Source organism: Phallusia mammillata, chromosome 5, assembly GCF_965637545.1.
Source record: "Phallusia mammillata chromosome 5, kaPhaMamm4.hap1.1, whole genome shotgun sequence".
Lineage (NCBI taxonomy): Eukaryota > Metazoa > Chordata > Ascidiacea > Phlebobranchia > Ascidiidae > Phallusia > Phallusia mammillata.
Genome location: NC_137256.1, coordinates 11,422,761 through 11,440,431, shown reverse-complemented (window position 1 = coordinate 11,440,431; position 17,671 = coordinate 11,422,761). Strand labels below are relative to the sequence as shown.

Genomic DNA, 17,671 nt, shown 5'->3' with positions numbered 1-17,671 from the left:
TTTGATAAATAGAGTACAGCAGAAAGACACAAGGTTCATCTTCGGAAGCATACAGATCATCACGAGTTAGGACCATCCGCGGTCCACCCGGTCCTCCCGGGAGCCGTGGACCTACTGGGCCGCAAGGTACACGGTGTTTAACATTTAATTTTAAAAATTTAAAATTAGTAATTTTGCTAACAATTTCTTCTCAACCGTGCAGGTCATCAGGGATTCGAAGGACCAATAGGACCAAGAGGTTACCCAGGCGTTGCCGGATCTAAAGGTTCACGCGGTGATACAGGTATGTTGAAATACCGGATTCGATCAACTTCTTTGGGATTAAACACGTTTACTTTATACAGGTCCAATCGGTGACAAAGGAGAGCGTGGTCCACCGGGAATTGGAATCCAAGGTCCCGCAGGTGTACCAGGAACACCAGGTACTTTCCGACTAGCTTGACAGCATAGGTTGCAGTTTAAAATTTTCAATGGTTTGCATCACACAGTTTTCTGAAAATCAACCTTATGCCAACAATAAAATTCACCAGTAATATTTCATACGTGAAAACCTCGTACAACTGTTTTTGCAGGGCCACCTGGACGCGGTAGGACTGGGCCACCAGGGCCGACCGGTCCACCTGGAACTCGTGGGGTAAGAGGAGCAAGAGGGTACAAAGGTCCCCGCGGAACCTGCTCGAAACAGCAATGTTCACCTGTGCGTAACCGTAGATCCTCAGAAAATAGAAACGACGACGTCGATCTCCACCAAGCGGATATTTTAAATAAGGACAACACGGACGCTAGATGGCCATGGAACTGATCAAAGTTTAAGTAAAAAAGGAAAGATACGCGGAATTGGAATCCTTTTGGATTTGGGTTCAGTTTTTTTATTAATTTTGTATTGAGCCCTGGAGGCATCATCGCCAAATTCACTGCGCTTTTCCTGCTCGACTATCGTTTTTTATTGTACCTTCTTTGCCTTTTCTCACACAGCATACATCCAGAGACAAGGTGCGAATGCCAGCGTTTTCAGTTTCAACACACACTCACGATTAATTAACCACAAATTCCTCTCATTTACTTCGTCTCTGTCGGGATGGTGGTTACGTGTCCAAACGCGAAATTGAAAATAAACAGTCTGCATTCTACACAAAAGTATATTGCAATGGTTCGGAAAACAGCATTTCATTTGCAGATATGCTTCGGTATTTAAGTAAGCTGCCACAATAAAAAGATGTCTTTCAGTGGAGGGGTAATATTTCGGTACCACGAGAACGTTATCAGGGCGTTTTATTTCACATTATAGGAGATACATTTCATGTAACACAAGCAGCCAACAAAAAAGAAAAGCAAGAGAAGAGAACCAACAACTGGAAATACGCAGGAAATCTCGAAAACAAGCATACATATTTCATTTCAACAAACCAAACAAACAAAAAAACAACTTGAAAACTGCAACCATCGATGCTGTTGTCGAAGTTGCATGGCAAACACTGTTAAGCGACAATTCAGCACAGCTTTGCACCAAGGAAACAACACTTGACTTATTATCAAATCGAATGTCCACGTCCATAGAACTGCACGTGACTAATGTGCATATGCCTTTAACCGCGTTGGTGCATGTAAATTATGCATGGCAAGAGTAATATATTACAGCTAAACCAAATTATTCCAATGTTATAGTATGTACAACAAAGATTAGTCAGTTGAACCATAACACTGACAGAAAAGTTTTGTCTGTGAATGGATTTCAATTGCGAAAATTGATATTAAACGTACAAACAGAGCAGACATGCATATTGTTTGTGGAAGTCCAGCATATGGATGTTTAGATTTTGCTAACATGTTTTAACGAAGCACATAAGGACACCTTGTTTGTCATATTATATTTTCTTCGAAAGAGCTTTTTAAACAACGGTAAGAATTATATGTCGATAGGGCACCCAATATAGCAAGTAGCAACAAATTTCCATACAAGGCACAGCGTTGATAGAGCGCTTGCTGACCACTAAACGAGCTAACCAGTCACACGTTTTTATTGGATGTTGCATATGGGAGCCTGATTCACAAACCAACAAACTGCTGCCGAGTTAACCACCTCAAAGACTGTTGTTTGGCACAGATATGGTACCGGGTTTATGAGACAAGCAACCAGAGTTTGCTACGGTAAGGCGTTTGTCAAAATTCACACTAATCAGTCGAAGTTTACGTGATGCGACATTTTGATTTTCAGTCAACTGGAGGGACAGTCGGTGGGCCTTGCAGCAAAAACGAACTTGGCGAAGCCGGAGACAGATCGTGAGAAATTGATTTGCGAGCATAAGCGCGCACAAAAAAGTCCGACGACAGCATTGGGTTGGTGTGGAGCAGAGTTGAAGAATCGTGCGAGCGCCGTTGGAAGATGGGATCCGTAGTCGATTTGTAGATCTGCGGGATTAGGGGATGGTTAACGCCGTCCAAGAATGAAGCGAGATAACGACCCGAAGAGCCGGCGGTATGAGGGCTTGGTGGAAGAGATGAGGAAACACTTGGACGAGATGACATACGCGGGCTGTTGCCGACTGACAAGGAGTTTAGAGACCAACGAAAGGCCTGAGAATATGTGGGTATTGTCTGACTTGGGCTGACACTCTGGTATATAGGTAAACGGCTAGATATCGGTTGGTGCGACCACGGTGCAGGCTGCCAACTACCGGAGTAAAACATCTTGGCCGGAATGTCGTGCCTGGGCCGTTTAGGTGTCGACTCTTCCCGGGGCTCTGAAAGCTTTCGTTTTAGCAGATGTGCTGGTTTGTCAGCAGTGGAAAAATAATTCTGTGCGGGCGGGCTGGCGAACGTATCATCGGATGCAGCCTCGTTGGTCGAAGCACCAATAGGTTCAGTATACGCTTTTGGCGGCGGAGACTCGGGATCTTTGCTGCGTTTGTCACCTTTCAGGCGTAGCTTAGGGGGTTGAACCGTCAATCGTCGATTGCTTTCTGGTGCGGCTTTTGGTTTAGGAAAGGTAGCAAGAGGCAGTTTAACAGATTCTTTGATCTGTTGCTTTAACGACGGTCGAACTCGCGTTGGAATGGGTTGATGAACTACGCTGACATTTTCATCAGCTTCCTCCGCCACTTCTTTAACTAATGTTCTAAGTATATCTTTTCTTGTATTCCTTTCCGGAGGGGAATAAACAGGCTTGGGTTTTATCGTAGTTGTTGATATTGATATCACAGTGTTTCGGCGCCTTTTGTTTGTGGCCATGTTCGGTGATACCCGACCCTGAACTTGGGCGTTCACCTCGTTTTTTGCTGTGTTTTCGCTTAAATGTTTCCATCGTTTTTTGACAGCCACTTGATGGGGGTTGGGACTAGCCACTTCATCACTAACGGACTCATCACTAATATCCTCACGTTTTAAGTCATCGTTTGACTCGGCGATAGTTGATTCCTTTGGATTTTTATTCACAGTGGTTGTTGCATTTTTCTTGCCCCGCGGCGGGTTAGTTTTTTCAACTGTTGTCCAGACATCGCGCTGTTTCCAAGCCCGAAGCGTTTTACGCCGGGTTGTGAATGAACTTCGCAGAATTCGATCACATTTAGCAGCGCGAGCAGGTTTTTCACCTTCGCTGGGTGATTTCTTTCTAACTCGCAGCAATTCTTTAGATTTAACAGTTTTAGTGGATTTTGGGGACGAATCTGTTACACTTGACTTTGCATTAGCACCACGCAATTTATTTTTCCGCGGCGATTTAGAGTGCTTGACAGCACTGTGCATTTCGGCTTGCATACTTGTGGTACTTCCTTTCCTGCTTCTTAGCACACGAGAAGTGGTGGGCGGGGTCGGACTCCGCTCTGATATAAGACTCGACGAAGAACGTGTAACACGCTTGGTCGGAGAATAGATAGGAGCAGCGCTATTAGCGGAGCTTGCATTGTTGGCTTCATCCTCCGCCGCGTCATTGGCACAGACGATCCTATGAAGATGGCCTCTTTTAGGTCTTCGGCATTGCTCAATAGTCACCGGGCTTCTGGCATCAATGCAAGGAAGAACAGGGTTTGTTTTCAGTTTAGAACAAGTCTTCAAGGAAGATTTTTTTGGAGACAACTTTGTCACTTGCTTCTTTTTTGACCTGCAAACAAGACAGAGTTTTAAACTAGAAGGGTGGCTTAGCACATATTGCCCTTGCATATACACTATAACCTATTTTAAAACATTGATATATTTCCTAAGCTTATTTTATATTGGGTTCCATACCATTCACTGTCTTTTATAACCTTAGTTGTTTCTGCAAGCAGAAACTCATGGGTCCCCACACATGAAAAGTTGTAGATAATGCATTTCAAGAGATAACCATGTGAAAGTTTAGTGTTGTAAGGTAAAACGCAGTGATCGGGACTGGGCTTAAATATTAATACTACGTAGAGTACAAACTATATAAATTTAGATTCACCCCAGGTATTTTTTTAAGTATGTCCTATTTAACGTTCCTTTTCAAAGAAACGAAAGAGTAAGTAGTGGCATAATGGGGTAAAACAAAAAACGAATAGCAAATTCTACAAGCTGTCCAATTTTCATTCAATTCAAACATTGTGAAAAGGGTTACACATTTTAGAGATTAGTTGGTTAAGTTGCGGTGCTACAGGGCAAAGACTTAGTATGTTTAATAAACTTTGCAAATTTCATATAATTAGGACGTTTTTGAAAAGTTCATTTATTTTAGGGGGCTAGTTAAGTAAATGTTAGGGCTACAAGGTAAAACACATCAATTGAAACCTACAAATAGCATAGTCCACATACTACCCAAAAATTTATCCAATCCCGACACTGTTTAAAAAACTGACCCATTTTAGGGGGCTAGTAAGGTAACTAATGGGGTCCGACACACAAACTAAACAAATATGAAACCTCAATGACTCAATCAATAGTACTGCAAAATTTCAGCCCAATCCGCCAATGTTTAAAATTTTGACCACTAGAGGTGTTTTGAGCAACAACCGTTAATGTTTCTTACGTCATAGGGCTGTTAACAACCCCCGAACTGCCATGGCACAAAAATGTTTACGCAATCCACAAAGTCACAAACGAGTAACATACAACTGCTTGCCCTTGTAATACTATTGAGCAACAGAAATCTTTCGTTTGTGTTGTCCAGTAACATACAAATACATTTTACACTTTTGGGGCTTGTGGGGTAAATGTTGGGGCTACAGGGTTAAACACACCAATCAACATCTATAAATGCCATACTCTATAAGCTATCCAAATTTCAGCCAATTCTGACACTGTTTACAAACTCACCCATTTTAGGGGGTAGCAGGGTAAATACTGGGGTTATCAACAAAAACAAAGTGGGATGCACATCTACATAACTTTATCTACCATCTGTGTAAATTTCATCCAAATCCATCAAACATTTGATGGAAAAACGAGTCGGACAAACTTTGGGAAGAAAATAACCCATTTTAGGGGGCTAGCAGGGTAAATACTGGGGTTATCAACAAAAACAAAGTGGGATGCACATCTACATAACTATATCTACCATCTGTGTAAATTTCAGCCAAATCCATCAAACATTTGATGGAAAAACGAACTTTGGGGAGAAGAAAAATGAAAGAAAAAAAAACAAAAAAAACAAAAACAATTTGAGTAAAATCAATATGTGTCCCCTTCAGCGAAGGGGACCCATAATAAACTTGTTCAAAGTCTCTCTTTTCATATAGGTTGAGAAATATTTTATGAAGAAATATCTGCAACTTACTTTGTTTCTAGGTTCAGCACTGCTTTAAGCTTTGCTAGTAGCTCTTGTGAGGTGGGTCTTACATCAGCATTGGGATTCAACATTCCAGAAATGAGGTTCCTTTGGATAAAAAGCAACAAGTTTTGTAATGTGTGTAAATATAAGGCCAAAAGTGTTAGGGCTAAATTTGTTTTTACGGCTTGGTACTCAATTTAACTCAAGAAGGGTGGCTCAGCACATGTTGCCAATGCACCTGTGCTGCAGCCAATTTTGAAAAGGAAATATATAAGTGTAGTATGTTTTTTCTCACACATGGAAAGTTTAACACTATTTAATTTTAGGAGAAAACCATGTGAAGATATTGGCACTGTGAGGTCCACCGCAGTAAATGATACATAGCTAAATCAATCATGCTTAATGTACAAACTGTCCAAATCTCATTCAATCCCAATATTGTTTAAAACCTGTTTTAAAGAGCTAGTTGGGTAACTGATGGAGTTTTATGGTAAACACACAACTCTGCACAAAACAAGCCACAAAAATGCTGCAGAGTTTTATTTTAGGTAGATTTAAACAACATCTGGTGCATCTAATTATTACATGCCATCACATTGTGAATAAATGACAAAAACATAAAAATAAATTGTATCCATGATATCCAACTAACCTTAACTTTGATTTGTTTGCTGAAACACATGTGGATGATTGCACAACTTTGCTACGTTCCATGCCTCGTGCAAAAATCACATTTTTTCTAATGCCAGTATTGGACAGAAGTTCATTCAAATTTAACTTCGAGTCATCGAGCAACGCTTCACCAACAGGCAGGACATCTTTGTCACGTCGAATATAGGTGCCAAGTAGCACCTTTTTTGTGGTTGCATCAATAAACGTTATACGATCCATGATGGCCCAGAACATGATTCCTTCAAGGAAACAAACAAAAATGTTTTTTATATGCACTGGTTGAAAAGATTTCTCTTTAACTGTTATTTGACTCCATGCTTTTGATTATTTGTACAGTTTAATTTAGCATATACTTTTTGGTAGTGTAGCTTGCTCATTATAACACTATGCCAAGTACCTAATATACTGTAAACTAGAGGTGGGGAATATTTTATCAACCTTTGTGTAGGTCGCATAGACTATTTTTGTGGCAAAAGTGGAACTTTTTTATTTACGAAACGATAGTTTTCGTAACTTTTCCCTGTAGCACTGTCCAGATACAAAAGAATTTCTGAATAAATTTTCCACTACAACATTTAGGATTTATTTCACCTATAAATTTGCTTGTTTATGCACATCAATGATCTGAGAACAGTTTATTACATCACATACAAGTCTAAGACATTAGATTATCCATAAACAATCGCTTTCTTTCTTACACAAATAAGATTGTGGAGGCATGAGCTTTCGGAAATTACTCTGTTAATCACTAGGGACCAATGACCCTGAAACTAATTCGATAACAAAGTAAGATAAGAAATAAAAAACTGACATTTCGATATACTTTCTTGGACTGGTGCAACATGCAATATTAGGTCTTAAAACATATTTAGACATCAAAAGCCACACAGGTTCCCCATCCCCGCTCTAAACTATTAATGCAAATCACCTAAAGCAAAGACGTCGGCTTTGGCTGTGTAGTGACCTTCAAACACTTCAGGTGCCATAAAGAAGTCAGAACCACAAGCGGAAGACAACCAACAGGTATCCACATTCACTTGACTTTGTGTTTTTGAAGAACAAACCTTTTCAAAAAAGATACAAATGTAACAGCACAAAAAAATAGGACAGAAAATTATAAAATTTCATTAATATTTATTTGTCAAATTATATCATCACAAAATGCGAAAACCCCTAATTGACACTCACTTTTGACAAACCAAAATCAGCAATTTTCAAAGTTGGAAATGGGCTACCACCACCAGATTCAAAAGATGAAGTACGAACAAGTATGTTTTCTGGTTTGAGGTCACTGCAAAATATGTAAAAGAAGATTTTCAACAAGCAAAACTAAATTTGAATATTCTTATTTCCTCCTTTTTTGTGCTAGGTGAAGACTACCAAGTACCAACAGCTTTGGAATCAAACAAATTTAGATAGCATGACTAACATACCTAAAGTTTTAGGTGAACTAAGTATACTATGCCCAGTCACAATGTGTCAAACAACTATTGTACAAAGTAAATTAATCCTCCAGTTGTGGCACCTCTCTGCTTGCGCCCCAGTTGACTTATTTTAGACTGGTGACTTTCTAATTTTAGTCAAGCCACTGTCACAATTTTTATCATACTACAATATCCAAATCCTGTGCTGTGAAATAATTATATATGTGTTATGGCACATAGAATGGACAAAAGTCGTTTAATAATTTTAACAAAAGAGGAGTAAAACAAATTGATAGGCAGTATGTCAGCTCAACATTCACCACAAGATAAAATTCCATATAAACTGAACTGAACAACCTTTTTGCATAATTTTTTAAAGGAGAAATAACTAGTAATATGTTTCTGTCTTTATTACCGGTGGACCACACTGTTCCTATGTAGAAATGCAATTCCATCTGCAAGTTGAGACATAAACGATGCATTCAGTTTTGCAATTGGAACTCGAGATAAAAGGTAGTCATTCATGTCACCGCCATCACAGTATTCCATGACAAACCACAGGTGGTATCTTCCTCTAGTCATTGCACTTTCACCTGCAAAAATGATGTTTTGATTAGGAATTTAAGAGATGTTTATCAAAAGAAAAAATGTGGGTATTGAATTGACTGATCATCTGAATGGTTGTTTACACTATTGTGCGATCATCTATTCTACAGTAACAAATTCATGATTTTTTTTGTTTTGTGTTCCAAATCAATTATTTGGAATGTAACAGCATGTTAAAATATTAATTTGTGCATTAAGATTTAAAGACAAAATTATATGCATAGATTTAACCACACATTATCCTGGTTCATCTTCAGTAAAAAAATACAAAGCAGATTTTTAAGCAACACCTTTTATGGACATTTCAACCAAGTATAGGTAACTTGGTGATGAAACATCACCATGCTTCATTGATCTCATTTTTCCAGCATGTTGCAAGTAGCATTCCTCAAAGCGAATAATATTTAAATGCTTCTGCAAGTATGACAAGGTCCAGAATTCTTGAAGGGCCAGTTCAACATTTTCTGGGGCATTGCAACGAACCTGATCAACGAAACAGTTTATGCTTTATAAAAAATAAGCATACAATGTTCAATATAGTTCACGTAAATTATAATTCAATAAATCGTATATAAATTCAAATAATTTATTAATTATTAAATTGTTAAAAATTAACCTGATAATAAACTAATACTCAGTTTGTAAAATGTACAAACAAAGCTTGAGGGGAGGAAATTACATAAACTTGTGTATGTGGTTTGTAAATAAACACCTAAGCTCTGGGAACCTAAAACATGTGCAAAAGACCCAATTTTATGTTATCTTTGTATGGTTAGCATCTACTATTTAGCTTAATTGGGAGGAATAAAAATGTTTCAAATTGTTAAGGGAGAAATTCATGGACCAAGGTTTAGAACCACTGGTATAAACCATCATACAATATATTGAGTTGAGTTTATTTCGCTTGGTGAAAGAATATATATTTAATATTCTTACATATTAAAACTACAACAACCGATTTATGAAAAAATGGAAGTTTCATCTTGTTTGCTATAGTTAGTTTACTGTAAAACTTCCCACCGAGGTTGTACAAGGTGTTACACCTGAGCCTACATAACTATAGATTGGGTAATTAACACAGGTATAAGTTTAAACTAGAGATGTTCGGTTTGCCGAACTTATTCAGCCGAATCAGACACTTTTGCAAAGATTCGGTTTCGGCCGAACCAAATCTTTTATGAACACACATTTGAAGCGTTAAGCGTGTCTTTCCTGCTTAGTACCAATGAAAATCCTGTCAGTTATTATATTTTTTACCACATTATCGTTTTCCCCACTGCAGACAACTAAATAGTAATTCATTGCCTGGTTGGAAATTATGCTTAAGGCAATGTTAAACCCCACGGAACTGAAATAAGGAAGAAACACAACCATTCTGCACTAATTGCCTGGTAGATAAACTTATGTTTTCATGTCAAACGCGTACCGTACGCTTCGCGTGACGTCATAAATGATTCGGTTGATTTGGCCGAATTTATTCGGCAAAACTGCCGAATATTCGGTTTCGGCCGAATCGAAATTTCGCCAATTCGGTACATCACTAGTTTAAACCAGAGGTACAGTGTTGCCTAAAGGTGTTATAATCGAAAAGGTTGTGTACCCCCGGTTTGAACCAACTGAAAGAGATTGCAGACCATAAAGTTAACTCATTATTACATGTCTGGTGATATATAAACAGAAAAAAAATCATGAAACCATACCTTTTTAATGGCAAAGGGTTCCTTATAATTTCTCTTTAAAGCCTTGTACACAGTACCAAAACTACCCTTCCCAATCTCTACCAAGTCCGTGTAGTTGTTCATTGCAAAACCAACCACTTCAGCACTTAAAATAACAGCAATTACCCAAGATACATACTACATTGTTTTCTACTGGTTCAAAACCCAGTGCAGTTTAGCAAAGGGCAACTGCTAAATAGTAGAATGAGTTTAGAGATGCACCTTGTGACCATGCAAAATCACAAAATTAAAAAAAATGAAATTACACATTTAGAATCATATACAAATATAACAGTGACTCTTGAGGTGCGGTTTTATGAAGCAAGTCATTTTGCAATCTGTGCATTTCTTGGCCTAATGTTTTTCTCTCTCAACTAAACACATGAGATTTGATAGCAATTTAATTCTAACCAATTAACCGACCAAACAAAAAAGTTTTGGCAGTCTGGCACGGAAAATAATTGCACAAATAAACAGCAGAGAGTTACTGCCAAATAAACAATCTTCTTGAGTAGATAAGATTTATTGTACATAATGGTAATGACATACTGTCACAATATTTTTGTTAGTTACTTGTTTCAATTAAACATGGCCCTTAATAGAGCTCTTTGATATCAGAGTTTGATAATATATGCGTAGGGCAACCTGAAATGTTTGCTATAGTGTCGCAACATGACAACTCTTGGACTAATTTATTTGATCATAGTTATTAGTATTTAACCTTGGTTATCAAAGTTACTTATTTTATTCAAAAATGACACGTTGTTTAATTCTTCACAGGTTTGGAAAGTTTAATCAACCGTTTGTTAATTGCCTGGAAAGTCAAAAACACCCAGGCACAAAAACTACAATTTGGCTTACATTTCAGAACAAAATATTACAGAACAGTTTTATCTGCAAAAAAATATTGTACCTACGCAATACAAAGTGCGGAAACAAATACAGTAACGATCTCGAACTTTTGGTCTCTAAAAAAACCTACAAAGCCAAAAAACTGTGATGGCTGAGGTAGAAATAAACCTAAATGAACTTATTCGCAGTTTTGCGTATGATGTCTCTAGTGGCCAACCGGCTTCACAGCTGATCGACTTTTGTTTTGGTATGTTTATTTTTTTTTGTTTTTTTCTACAGAACAAAAAACAACTGCTTTTAGCAATAAATGTAGTTTGATATCAACTAGTTAGCTGTTTTGATTAAAGTTAAGGCAACAAAGAAAACTGTCGACTGATAGTGATGTAAAGTTACACATGTCCGGAAAAACTGTTTTAAGGATCGAAGCAAATGCACTATGCGATTAATTTGCATGGAAAGATTTTGCAACCACCGAAAGCACTCTATACCATACCAAAGAGAGCGCAGATACGAAATTAGGCATTTTAAGGTGTCGTGATGAAAGATCCCAACATTTTTTACAACAGGTTTCAAAGCAGGCTATTGTAAATATTGTTTTGACAGACATAAAAATACAACTATTGCGTTATTATGTTAGAAGGAAGCTTTTTAGTGTGTTTAATGGAGTAGGTCAAGCAAACAAATCAGTTGGTAGCATACATTTGGAGACGAATTAGTCACTTTAAACCTGAGTTGCCACAAAGCCCAATATATACAAAAGCAATGCGTGAAATGACTGCATCGAAACCAAAGCCGCAAATAGAAAAAAAACTATTGGCGGAAGTACGCTATAGAAGTCTATATCCATGGAGCCATCCCACAAAACGATATATTCTCTGTTTGGCAAGACTTTCTCATTAAATTAGACATCAGATTATATTCTTAATTTTAAAATTTGTTGTTTTGATCCACCACACAAAAAACAAAGAGTCGGCTTTTGAAACATCAATAGTGGCTGCTAGACATAGGGGGTTCAGCTTCAATCTCCACTTCGTCGTAGTTAGGCAGCGTGTTTGCATGTTGAGCGGAAGGCGATACGACCCTAAACGCAGGGATGTTGATCGCGCTGATGTTTCCATATTTTCGAGCAAACTGCTGACCGAATTTCCTGCTGTTTCCTTTAACTAGGCTCTTAACTGAGCGTACGAACTTGAAAGGTCCTGACATGTTTTCATCTGGGGCAACATCGTCATACATGGGGTTTTCCGATGCTCCGGCACTTGCTGGTGGGGGAAAAGGGGGTCGGTCCTTTACTGGTTGGCACTGGTCGTAAAAGTGATCACTTCTCTTTCTGTTTGATGGACTCATTTTCCTTCAATTAGTTTAAGTTTTAATAATTTCAAAAACAATTTTGGGTTTGTTAAGCTTCCCCTTTACTAGCATGGTTCTACAACCGTCTTTCAAACATCCGAACATATAACAGTGCGCGCAGGTCAAAATATGGGCCTTCTACGTACATTACAACACTTACTTCTGTCTTGCGTTAACTGGTGGGGAAGGAGGGGGATAAGAAGGAGTTGATTGTATTTCAATGTGATGTGGCCGTTCATCCCCGTTCGTGCTGTTTGGTACAAAACTTTATTCAAAAAAACAAGTTTAATAAGGCTATTAAACAGGCTTTACATATACAATTTCCTTACGCTGTGATGTTTGGATCTGTTTCCGTTTCTTCGAATGTGCCTAACTTTTCAGTGTATCTCATTTTCTTGGCTTGTTCTTATAAAACAGCGTATTAAAACTTCCTAAAACATTTCATTTTAACACCAAGGATAATTACCTTCGGTCAAATCTCGAAGTTCGTCGATTTTTCTTTCGAGGTTGTTAGTTTTACGTCTGGCCAGACAAGCTACAAGAACTATTACCAATACAATAACAACTCCGCTGACAACCGGCCAGATGTAAAACTGTAAAAAGTCGGTCCAAATTGTGGGCTGTAATGGGATGACTTCAAAATTATTTGACTGGCGACACGAGCCGTTGGGGCGATAAAGTAAAAGTGTGTAATTTCCAAAGTCAGTTGGTTTTACCTGTAAAAATGCAAAACGTAGTTATTATCAAACAATGGCAATTAAATAGACATGCAAGTCTGATTTAAAAAACGATTTGATAAAAAAAGTAAGTAGACAACTTTTATAACTAACTTTCAAAAAATGCAGAAAGAACGTATTGTTGATCAAGTAGAAATTTTGTAGTGCGTCTGAAATTTAAAAAAAGCACAGTATTTGTAAAAGCAATGTTACAAATGCATTTTGAAATAGACAAAATCAACATACACTCTGAGCGCTATAACTTGTTTAAACATTTTAGCTATTAACTTTCTGTTAGTCATTTAACGCGCTAGACCATCAGGGGTCGGCAACCTTTTAGGTGACGCGTGCCAATTTACTAGTTGTTTCCGTGTGTTAATGACCTCGCGTGCCAACGTTTTTCTAAAAATCTAAATAATAGTGGTTATCAATAATAAAGAGAAAGCAGAGTGTTTTGTGCATGTAAGGTTGAATTTTAAGACAATGACATGACAAAAAACTGAAAACAAGCAGTGTAACAGGTTAAATTGTTACTTCAATATAAACACGCAAACCGTTTGGCGTGCCATGAAAAACCACCAAAGTTGGCACGCGTGCCAGGGGTTGCCGACCCCTGCGCTAGGCTATAGTTATGATAAACTTTCAAAACGAGAGTGTAACACAACATTTTCAACATTTTTTGTTGGAAACTAGACAATTACTTACTGTTGTTGAACATGAGGGTACTGCGGCACATTTGATTGTTGCGGATTGTTAGATTCAATGGAAACCCGATGAAAGCTTCTTTCCCCACCTCGATTGGTTTAACTTTGACCGTAAAAGACTGATTGCAGTCTGAAAAAGGTGAAAAAATTAGTTTTTGTTCGGTTTCCAAGAGTTATAATCCGAAAATTCATTTTTTTGTCCAAAATATTCATGAAAAGAAGCGACTCATAAAAACAAACGCGTGTATCGAGTTAGACCAGCGGTTCTCAAACTTTTAATCTTGTTTGTGACGTAATAAATTGCCCTTGAAACATTCCCACGCAATCTTACGAATCTAAACTAAATCCATTCTTCATGTTGTTGTGGGAATACGTTCAAAAAGAATAAATAACTTTTAGTTGGTAATTTGACAGTTATTTTGCCAAGGTATTAGTTTTATCTATATATTTAGCTTGGACCGCGAGTGCTGGGAACCGCTGGAGTAGACCGATAGATCTTCTTCCGCCTATTTAGGCAGTTAAGAAAGGATCCCAAACCGGGAAGTCAACTTATAGGGACCATGGAAAGCATTTAGCCCTAATTTGTGGTTGAACTAAACAATTCTTTTACACATTTCTACCCAAACAAGACGCATTTGAATGTTTTTATCACATGTGCGTTTGATCTGAATAATCACGGTGTGCAAAACAAAATACAATCTTCAGTAAACTTACTTTGTGCATTCAACATTTCCGGAATGAGAAACAGAACAAATATGGTCGCGACAAAAAACATTCCGATCCCCAATGCAATCTTCTCCAACCAACAAATATTACATAAAAAATTTCTGGTTTAATATTTGTTATTAGTTATTACAGGTATCTGTTCGTTTTATAACTTTAAACTAAATGCAATTTATATAACCAGGACGCAGAAAGGCGTTTTGTGACAAATCCAGTTACTCCCTTTAACCACAAATTTAATTAACAGGCGTTTTTCAATATATGTCCTTGAACTTGTTGTTATTCATATCACATTGGATGAAAACATTGTTTTAAGATAACACCCGAATCTGCCACTTTGATCTCATCAAGCGCAAACACCAACATTCTCACTGTACTATTTAAAACATCCACACAAAATACCCCATACGAAGCCATCACAACATGAGCAACCAAAACTGCGTTGGTCACAGTACTTATGATTGTAACTCGTACTGCCCTTTTTACAACATAGAAATTATAAATACGGCGACCCAAATTTAATTCAATGCCTATAGTTGTGCAATCAGCCCTGTCCCTTTATCTCTCTGATACTAAGGTAAGGAAAGTACAATGTTATTTCTATCGAAGGAAGCCTGACGTAGACGCCAACGAAGTGTCTTTGGTGATGGAGTGGTTGACTTCCGGCATTTGTTGCGTACCAAGTACTTTATATTTACGCATAAACGTTTTAATGCGAAACCCTTTCGGTAACAGTGAAAAGGACTTGGTAATGTTTTGCAAACAATGTTCTGATTTAATAATTTCGCAGTGTTATAGACTACAGTTTAAGAAAACAAGAAAAAGAAACAACAGACGTGATGTTGTATTTGTACAAAGCGATGTATTTACTACTTTCACGAACAGACTTCGACATTTCACACTGCTGGCACCATTCCACACCTAACACTTCCGCTTCTTATCGTTGCGTTTTAAGGCTAGTATTTACAAGGCGTAAAGTTTAAACAATACTGAGAAATGTCGTCATAGTAATTTTAAACAAAACTGACTCATCCTGAGGGTTAACCAAAACAATGTCCGAACTCCCGTTCAATCTCAGCCATAAGGCTTACATCATAATCATCGTACAGCTGTTGTCCACGTGATCTTGATTTCCGAAGATGCAAACTACTTTTCTTTTCTTTATCAGAATCAATGTTTTCGTTGTTGCTAGAAAAACCTAGTATCTTTTTTATTCTTCGGCTTTTTGACAATCGTGGAGCTGGCAAAGGTTGTCGATTTGAGCGGAGTTGAAGAGTCAGTTGTGAAATTGCCATTTTGGTATCGGTACACAATTGTTGAACTTCATTTTTGCCAAAGACTTCCAATGCAAGACGATCGACCTCTGGCAAAATTCCTTGACAGCATTGTGGTTTCTCCGTGCCAATCTGTATCGAAACTCAATTACTAGGTTAAATAATTTATAGGCAATACACTAAAACATAGCTTGCGCTCCTACCATAGAGCTTATATTGTGGCATCCAAAACAGTAAACACAGCTGGGACCGGTAATTACATCAGTTTACGTTAATAAATCTGATAATCTATATCAGTGGTTCTCAAACTTTTTTATTGTCGGGGCCAAATGGTATTTTTTAAGTGTGTAGAGAGCCGCAAAAAAACGAAACCTTAAGAAAATCACTAAAGATTATTACTTTGAAAGCTAAAATAGCAATGTTTGGTGGTTTTCTGAGGTCTGGTGCGAGCCGCAAAATAAGTAGTTGGGTGCCGAATGCGGCCCCGAAAACCGAGTTTGAGAACCACTGATCTATATTGATAAATTCTTTAGGACAGGGATTTGTTGGCAGTTTTACCGAACGCTCCAAAGGTATACTTGAGTGCACGAAAATAAGTGTAATTTTCACCAGGTGCTTACCTGAACCTGGGTGGAGCATCGCATGCCGGTACAACTAGTTACTGTCGTGTTTGTTCCATTCCCCCTGCTGTGTGATTCACTTTGTTTGCAGGTGGATACATTATGCAATAACCGCGGTTTGGGAACAGGGTAATAATGGTCGCTCTACATGAAAGTAACGGGTTTAACTTTATCACAAAAAATGGTTGTTATGTATGTTATTTTTTTAATTCGAGGACACTGTCTATTTATAATACCATACGTAGATAAAAAAGGTGAATTGACGTGCACCCCTTTTTGCCAACAGTTTGCATACGCTAGGTGATATAGTACAGTAAAAACAACACACTTTTCTGCTTTTTTATTTTTACATTATTCGCATTTACCGTTGTCATGCACAAGTTTATTTCTCTTACAAACATTTAACGTAAAACAACATTATGGCAGAATACAATTTATGAAAAAGTCTTACCTTGATATTTTTGTCGCACAGTGCCTTATTACAATTGTTGTTGCTGCTGTGTCTGGTTGGTTTTAAACGTTGTTTTCCCATCATTAGGTCAGCAGCGGTCACGCCATGTCGCGTATCATCAGCTATCATACCTGGCCCCACCCAATCGTCACCATCTTTTTGAGATTTCAAAATCGATTTTTTCTTTCCATTGTTATTGTTGTCCGAACGTTCTGAATTAGGTGAGGAATCGTCGATAGATTTTACTGATTTTGAAAGAGATTTTTGATGTCTTTCTGTTATCTGTTCCTCGTTATTTACAGTTTTCTTTATTTTCTTTACTTTTGTATTTCCAGATCCCATAATGCTATGATATCTATCTTATCTGGATATTTTCGTTCTACTGATATGTTCTATTCTTTTCTTCTTTTTTGTGAAAGCAACCCTTTTAAAATTCGCTATTATTCGCTTTTTTACATTCGGAGCAATAATGACTGCTTGTACGCAGTAGCATTATGAGAACACTCGAATGAACCGAAAACTCCTTGTGGGCTCCTAACGATATGAATATTACATGAAGCAAGCGTCCTCGCATCCTTGCAACGTAAAATGTTAACATGCTTGCATGCTTGAACGCGACAGTCGCATAAACATATAGTCAAGACCGTTCGTGAAAACGATATGCCTCGTCGCGAATTTTGCATGAAATCCAACGTGCGACTGCTTTCTACAACTACAAAATTAATGACCAAAACAACAAAGTGCGTGAGAGCGTTACTAGTTAAATTATATGTCACATTCTCACGTCCTTTAGCAATAAAATAGTGTTTTCTGTTAACACACATCTCAACCCTAAAAAAACG

At 37.8% G+C, this 17,671-nt stretch overlaps 4 protein-coding genes across 4 annotated transcripts in view; 1 reads left to right on the top strand and 3 right to left on the bottom strand.

Annotated features, from left to right (window-relative positions):
- The window catches only part of LOC145227619 (uncharacterized), a 32,941-nt gene extending 31,804 nt beyond the window's left edge, over positions 1–1,137 (top strand). Inside the window, exons 42-45 of the mRNA XM_080092492.1 lie at positions 13–126; positions 203–283; positions 345–422; positions 573–1,137. Of these exons, the coding sequence (XP_079948618.1) occupies positions 13–126; positions 203–283; positions 345–422; positions 573–802 (503 nt within the window). The 3' untranslated portion in view covers positions 803–1,137. The remainder of the gene's footprint in view (positions 1–12; positions 127–202; positions 284–344; positions 423–572) is intronic.
- Positions 1,138–1,255: 118 nt separating this feature from the next.
- Positions 1,256–10,361, bottom strand: LOC145227620 (uncharacterized). The gene is made up of 8 exons (XM_080092493.1): positions 10,122–10,361; positions 8,712–8,904; positions 8,231–8,408; positions 7,580–7,682; positions 7,320–7,455; positions 6,372–6,630; positions 5,726–5,824; positions 1,256–4,096 (listed from the first exon to the last, which is right to left on the bottom strand). Exons 1-8 carry the CDS (start codon positions 10,221–10,223, stop codon positions 2,212–2,214), a joined length of 2,955 nt encoding a protein of 984 aa, XP_079948619.1. The 5' UTR covers positions 10,224–10,361; the 3' UTR covers positions 1,256–2,211.
- A 1,572-nt stretch (positions 10,362–11,933) lies between these two features.
- Positions 11,934–12,743, bottom strand: LOC145230375 (uncharacterized). The gene is made up of 3 exons (XM_080095797.1): positions 12,671–12,743; positions 12,502–12,606; positions 11,934–12,342 (listed from the first exon to the last, which is right to left on the bottom strand). Exons 1-3 carry the CDS (start codon positions 12,730–12,732, stop codon positions 11,976–11,978), a joined length of 534 nt encoding a protein of 177 aa, XP_079951923.1. The 5' UTR covers positions 12,733–12,743; the 3' UTR covers positions 11,934–11,975.
- A 2,454-nt stretch (positions 12,744–15,197) lies between these two features.
- LOC145229336 (uncharacterized) lies at positions 15,198–17,412 on the bottom strand. The gene is made up of 3 exons (XM_080094659.1): positions 16,830–17,412; positions 16,379–16,522; positions 15,198–15,890 (listed from the first exon to the last, which is right to left on the bottom strand). The coding sequence occupies exons 1-3, from the start codon at positions 17,169–17,171 to the stop codon at positions 15,525–15,527; spliced, it is 852 nt and encodes a 283-aa protein (XP_079950785.1). The 5' UTR covers positions 17,172–17,412; the 3' UTR covers positions 15,198–15,524.
- Positions 17,413–17,671: the final 259 nt, after the last annotated feature.

Coding starts and splice junctions, on each gene's coding strand:
- LOC145227620 (XM_080092493.1), bottom strand. CDS start 10,223: ATGAACAACTACACGGACTTGGTAGAGATTGGGAAGGGTAGTTTTGGT. Junction 7,683..8,230: donor AGGAACAGTGTGGTCCACCG/GTAATAAAGACA, acceptor CATATTTTGCAG/TGACCTCAAACCAGAAAACA. Junction 7,456..7,579: donor CTGATTTTGGTTTGTCAAAA/GTGAGTGTCAAT, acceptor TTTTTTGAAAAG/GTTTGTTCTTCAAAAACACA.
- LOC145230375 (XM_080095797.1), bottom strand. CDS start 12,732: ATGAGATACACTGAAAAGTTAGGCACATTCGAAGAAACGGAAACAGAT. Junction 12,607..12,670: donor ACAGATCCAAACATCACAGC/GTAAGGAAATTG, acceptor TTTTGAATAAAG/TTTTGTACCAAACAGCACGA. Junction 12,343..12,501: donor CCAGTTAACGCAAGACAGAA/GTAAGTGTTGTA, acceptor AACTAATTGAAG/GAAAATGAGTCCATCAAACA.
- LOC145229336 (XM_080094659.1), bottom strand. CDS start 17,171: ATGGGATCTGGAAATACAAAAGTAAAGAAAATAAAGAAAACTGTAAAT. Junction 16,523..16,829: donor TGTGCGACAAAAATATCAAG/GTAAGACTTTTT, acceptor ACTTTCATGTAG/AGCGACCATTATTACCCTGT. Junction 15,891..16,378: donor GATGCTCCACCCAGGTTCAG/GTAAGCACCTGG, acceptor GTTTCGATACAG/ATTGGCACGGAGAAACCACA.